The following is a 6,576-nucleotide window of genomic DNA, read 5'->3' as shown; positions in this document are numbered from 1 at the left end:
AGAAATATACTGATGACTTTACTCTTTGGTTATACTTTCCTTTTGGGTGTAAGTCCATACATTTGGCCCAAATAAATCAATTTATTTTTACATTTAAGGTCATTTGAGGATCTGTTCCTCAGGGGTCACATGGGCTTGGGAGGAGCTCCTGGCTCCTTTCTTTTACCAGTTCCATCTATGTGATGATAAGCCAAAGGTCCTGCTCAACCATGTCTGGCTTCACTTGGAAGCATGAATGAGATGTTTCCTCTGAGTTGACCCTCCTTTTTGTAGACTGGACACTGGTTCAAATCCATCTCATGGGGTCTGCATGTCCTCCCTGAACAAGATGACAGGTGACTCACCACAGTTACAGGACAGCTTGAGAGATGTTCCATAGTCCCTGGAACTTAGTCGAACTTGGAGGGCAAGGGGCAAAAACTGTCCTTTAAGTCTCTCTGACCATATTAGTAGAGGCCTCAAACTATGGCTGTTAAACATCCAATAAGGTTAGTTCCACCAGTCTGGTACTTTTAATCATCATGTGCTATGTAGGTAAGGCTTGGGTAGAAAAACCAAATATTCTCAGATAAACTTTGATATATATTTTGTTTCTTAAACTAGTTGACTAAACTATGACCATAGACATTTTAAGATTATGTATATATTATTTTTGTCTCATCCTTTATATATCATAACAAACCTAAACAGACCTCAGCACTATCTTAGGCTTTCTCATTTTTTTCTACTTTAGAAAATATCTCCATTCCCATACCCCCTTTTAACATCTTTTACATTCTCATTTTCTTTTTTTTTTTTTTAATAATTATGAGACACAATAGCATTAACAAATTTTCCCCCTTTTGTGAGACTTCTTTTCCTGGGGATGCTAAGAAATGTTTATTCCCTTTCAAGGTTCTAGTGTCAAACCAATGTTTGATTAAAGTTTTACTGGGGAACCAGTGAATTTATTGAGCTTGCTTACTGAGGTAACTGAGGGGTTTCTGTGGGGACATACTTGCTTTTTCATCTCTGAAATTCTTAATGTTTACCGTTACCCGGGATCTCATATAAGTGTAAAGTCATTTCCTTGTACTCATTTATTTGTGTGTTATTTGCCTTCTGTGTAAGCAAGGTCACAAAGATATGAGAAATTGCCCATACCAAGAAATTAGGAAAGAATTGATAGGACTTACCAACTAATGGGCTATGGTATGGGGGCCAGGAGGAGGTAAGGACACAGCAGTGGCCTGGACTGTAGTGTAGTCAGAAGACTGCAAATGACATAACACACAGCAGAAATTAGGAGGAAGAACTCGGCAGGGCTTCTTTTTTTTTTCTTCTTCTTCTTTTTTTTATTAGGCATGTTGCATTTGAAAGGGTTAAAGTAACTACATAACAAGATAGTATAATATAATATTGACATTAAAACTATACTAAACTCTTAATGTTTAATTTTGATTCATAGTATTCCTAAAATTCTTGAGTCTAGTTTTTTTCTGTTTCTGTTAGAGTTAAGGAAGAACATGGCTTTTTGTAAGTTGCACTGCTGCTGTCTGTCAAGGTCCCTGTCTGTCTAGGTTTTACTACCTTTCCACACATTTTCAAAATGGTGAAGCTTTGGCACAAGATACTGAATACAAGAGACCTGCCAGGGACATTTTGCTCCATGCTTTGTCAGCTGTCTTACCTGTAGATGGCATTTGAAAGCAGTTATCACCAACATTTTGTTGTCTGATTTTCAGAGTTGTTCTTTCAAGCCTCTTACTATGTGGTGCGCATTATCCCAGGCAACTGATGCTATCATGAGCAAAACTCAGGATGACTACTGAGAACTGCTTGAATGCTTCGGAACTTGGTAGTGCTGTGCACATGTTCGTATGTGCCCCTTCTTTCCTCCCAAGAACAGAACCCAAAAGATCTAGAAAGGAAGATTAATGAGGCTTACTTGTGAATCTATAAACTGCACTTAGTTTGGGAGGAGCTGGGAGAATATAGTTTAGGTTTTCAGAAAGCCTCCTGCAGTGGCATAATTAAGTACCACAGAAGCTTACAAATTATTTTCCCAAATATGAACGTCTACTACTTGCTTGGTACATGAAAAAACAAACAAGCAAAAAAAAAAACAAACTAGTTTTTGCAAAATCAAACAGTATTAAGAATATTCTTACAGTTATGTAGTGAGTTTTCATCTTTGAGATGAAATAAATAAATATCCATAATATTTGTGGAAAAGAAAAGGAAAGTAAAACCCAAAGAACCAAGCTATTATTCTGTTGTGATTCATATGTAGTAGCACTTTGAAAAAGTCTTCTCTGCCTTCCTTCACAGTGCTGGGAAGCTAGCCCAGGGCCTGGTGCTAGGCATGAGCCCTGCCACCAAGCTGTGCCCCAGCTCCAGAATCCCCACACTTAGATTAATTACAACTTCCTCTGCAGAAATATAGACGTCAGCCATTGCTGTATCCTAACGCGGTATGGTAAATAACAGGTGGAGTCAAATTTGTAGTTTATTACTTTTATAAGTTATTTTCGGGGCTGGAGAGATGGCTCAGTAGTTGAGAGCACTGGTGGTTCTTGCAGAGGACTCAGGTTCGAATCCCAGCACTCACATGGTGGCTAACTACTGTCCTTAACTCCAGTTCCAAGGGATCCGATGCCCTCTTCTGACCTCCACAGGCATTGCATGACACGGTGCACAGAAATGACCCCCGGTTTATTCAGACTGAGATAGAGAGCTACTGGGAGCTTGTCAGCCTTCTTTGTGGAGAAGAGGCTAAAATAACAGGCTGGAGGCCCTTTAAGAGAATCTTGCATCCAGGAAGGAGATGATATTTGAATTAGGGTGTTAAAGTAGATGTGGGGAGAGGTAGAGCTAACAGGATCTTTCCAGACACTGAAGTCAGTTTGGGTTTTTTGGAAGGGGAGGTGGGGATACAGATCAAAAATGGCTCTAATTAGGGACTCTTGATAGATTGACTAGACCCCAGTGGATGAACATGCACCAAGGGACATCTGGATACAAAAGTTTGACTAGATAGGACTTAACATATATGACAGAATACCTGAAATTTGGTGGGATGAGGGGCAGGGAGGGGGAGGGAGTCTCAATTTGATCAAGGTGTATTGTATGAAATACACAAAAACTCAGTAAAAATTGTCAGTCAAAAAAAATTACTCCAACTAAAACACTGGAGATTAAAAGAGTCATGTACCCAGGGCTGCTGAGAGAATGTTGGAGTTGAATGAGGTTACTCAAGGGCTGTGTTCTGGAAAGGTCTCAGTCACCAGAGTGGATGTCATATATGGGCAGCCAGATGACTAGGTCTAGAATTCAGGGGAGTCAGGTCAGGGCTTAGATACAGACAGGGGGACTTAGGAAATGATATTGAATAGAATCATCTAAGGAGCAACTCAGAGGCAAGGTCCCAGACTGAAACACAGTCATGCTAACATTGAGAAATAATGAAGTAAGAGATCTCAAAGACACAGAATAGCCAATGGTGCTTTGCCCTGATGTCTATTTTTCTTGTAAATCCTTAAGATAATTTCTGTATCTGAAAGGAGAAAGTTATTGAGATAGCATTAGCACACATCAAATCATTGCTTGTGTTTATCTTACAAAAAAGCACATGAGGTATTTCCAAGAAGAAAATGGACCAGGGCATCTTCCTTACTCCCTGCCTCAACTTCCAGCTACTTTGGCATCTCAGCTTGTATCTTAAGTGCATTTTGTTACAAAAATATGGATGTGAATTGAGGTTAGCTGAACACAGAACATTCCCCCACCATGTTCAGCAGGATCTATACACAGAGAAGAGTAACACAACAGCTCCCAGCAGGGGTGAGGGGCACTGGCTATGTACTTCCTCTATTGTGTTAATGGGAATTATGCAAACTACTATGTAATCTTTTTCACTTTGGCTACCAAGAAATTTAAAGAGATATTTGTGCTTAATATAATAAGTTAAAATTGAGATTAACATTTGCATATTCTGATTTTACTTTTATTTGCATTCTATTATTACATTATTATTAATATAAGTTTTCACAGATCCTTCCTCCAATGAGTTGCGGTATGAAGAAAAATGTAAACATATTGGGCTACAGAAATGTAAATATATATATATATATATTCCTTTCTTTAGCTTTCATTTAAGTTATAAGAGTATAATGTGAGCATTTAAGAAGCTGTTAACAAAACATACACAAAAGTGCAGACATTAACACTTCTTTTAAAAAATATTATTTTTGCCAGGCATGGTGGTGCACGCCTTTAATCCCAGCACTTGGGAGGCAGAGGCAGGAGGATCTTTGTGAGTTTGAGGCCAGCCTGGTCTACATAATGAATACCAGGACAGCTGGGGCTACAAGGAGACCCTGTCTCAAAAAGACAATATATATATATATAATTTTTATTTATGTATATGAGTATATTGCCTGCACATATATAAGTGCACTAGTGTCAGGCAGTGCACGAGGAGGTCAGAGAGGGCATTGGATCCCCTGGAACTGGAGTTATGAACAGTAGTTAGCCACCATGTGGGTGCTGGGAATCAAACCCAGGTCCTTTGCAAGAGCAGCCAGTACTCTTAATCACTGACTGAGCCATCTCTCCAGCCCAATGCTTCTTATAAACTGGCTAAAACATTAAAAATAACAATAAAAATTTTAAAAGCATCAAAGAGATTATAAACTAGTAAAGAATTAACACGCAAAAGTAAAGAGAAATCAAGGATCTAGAAAAGTAGACAAGCTCTACGCCATTTTCCCCAGGAAGCATGATCTAATCCTGGAGAATTAGATCCACTTTTATAAATCTTCCAGGTTTAGAAATAGGCAAATCAAAGCTATAGTCCCTCTAAGTTGAGGACTCTGACAGGAGACCTTCCCTTACGGCAATCTGGGTCCAAGATCTCAGACTAAGGGCAGCTGGCGCAATTTGAAGGGAATTCAAATTCATTAGAACTTTCCTGAGTTTCTCCAGACTTCATGATTTTTAATCTGTGCATCTGATGTTCATCAGGGATTGACCTCTGCCACTGAGATTTCAGAGAAGAATCTTCCCAGTAGGTTCCTAATGCTGTTTCTAAGCATGCACTGGAAACGGCACTTCTACATTCATTTTTATCATTGACCCAGTCAGTGAGGGTGGGATGGATAATCATATTAGTAAGGGACAGAGAATAGGTAGGGAGAAGTACTTTCTACCACTAGGAAAGGAGGTGACACAGGGTGATTGTGATGTTATTAAAAGACCATTGTTTTGATTCTCATGAGCCAGATTAGTTTCAGGAACCTCATGGTGGATTAAGTTAGAATAATAAAAAACAAATGATCACTTTAGTGCCCTTTTAAAAATTTATTTTATTTATTATTTTTATGTGTATGAGTGAGTGTATTGCCTGTATGTATCTAAGTGCATATGTGTTATGCAATGCCCACGGAGATCAGAAGAGGGCATCAGATCCCCTGGAACTAGAGTTCTGAATGGTTACTAGCTGCCATGTGGGTGTTGGGATTCGAACCTGGGTCTTCTGCAGGAGCAGCCATAACCACTGAGCCATCTCTCCAGCCCCCATTTAGTGCCCTTTCTGAAAATGTGTAGTTGTAAACTGTATTAATAAGATTAATTATTGATGCAGGGAGACATTATACAAGACATCTCTAATCCCAGGTTGAGGAGTGATTAATGTGTTGTTTGCTAATATTCTGTTTTTCAGTCAGAGTTGCTACAGAGGAAGATAGTGATGATGTTGGGCAATCCAGAGAGAACAACCTGAATGACAGCTTCTTAGATGATGAGAAAGAAGAATATGAGCTGACAGATGAAGGTTCTGATTGGCAACCAGGAAAGGAAGATGAGGAGGAAGATGTGGAAGAGCTTCTGAAAGAAGCAAAGAAGTGTATGGAAAGAAAAAAGTAACTGCTGTCTGCAATAATATGTAGAGTTCACATTTGAGAAACATTCAGAAACTAAGCAGTCATCTGAGTGAGTGTTGCTTCCTTCCAATAGTTCTTTGAACTTGAAACACTGAAATGCCAGTCTTCAGTGAAATAGGTGTTGTTGCCTCTGTGGATGCCAGTTCAAAGCATCTGGAACTAGGAAGCAGCCAAAGCAGTCTAGCAGTGGGTGATGCTTTCCATATACTTTGCATACTGATAATGATGAGGTGTACAAAACTGATCTTCTCTCCACAGATTCTGTCTTTATAACTTCAGGTTTAGCTGGGTGGATTCATGAAGGGTGGGAGCATGCCTCCTCATTGCTGCTGAAAGAGTTCATCACCAAACCAGGCTTCTGAAAGTAACAGCCATCACAACTACTGGCACTTTTCTAATGCTCTAGATGTGAGCTTTGTGATTTCGTTTACTACTTCTGTTCTTGGAAACCTGGGGAAATTATTACCAAATATATCCTGTTGACCTATAGAAGAGAATGCAGTTTTGTCCAAGTATAGCCCTATGTGATTATTTCAGCTTGTACTGTGCTGTCTTTACATTGGGGGTACAGAAACAATTCTAACCATGGTTTTCTCAAATGATGTTCTTTTCAGCTCAGATGAAAGAAGAAAGCTGTTTGCTACTGTAGAGGATT

General features: G+C 39.3%; 1 protein-coding gene across 1 annotated transcript in view; it reads left to right on the top strand.

The window, feature by feature from the left end:
* Aplf (aprataxin and PNKP like factor) overlaps positions 1–6,532 on the top strand; it is a 127,293-nt gene extending 120,761 nt beyond the window's left edge. Inside the window, 1 exon segment of the mRNA XM_029553528.1 lies at positions 5,702–6,532. Coding sequence (XP_029409388.1) covers positions 5,702–5,904 — 203 coding nt within the window. The 3' untranslated portion in view covers positions 5,905–6,532.
* The last annotated feature ends 44 nt before the right edge of the window (positions 6,533–6,576 follow it).

The sequence above is a fragment of the Nannospalax galili genome, unplaced genomic scaffold, assembly GCF_000622305.1.
Source record: "Nannospalax galili isolate Female #2095 unplaced genomic scaffold, S.galili_v1.0 scaffold204, whole genome shotgun sequence".
NCBI lineage: Eukaryota > Metazoa > Chordata > Mammalia > Rodentia > Spalacidae > Nannospalax > Nannospalax galili.
Note: the sequence above shows the minus strand (reverse complement) of the source record. Positions and strands in the feature narration are given on the sequence as shown.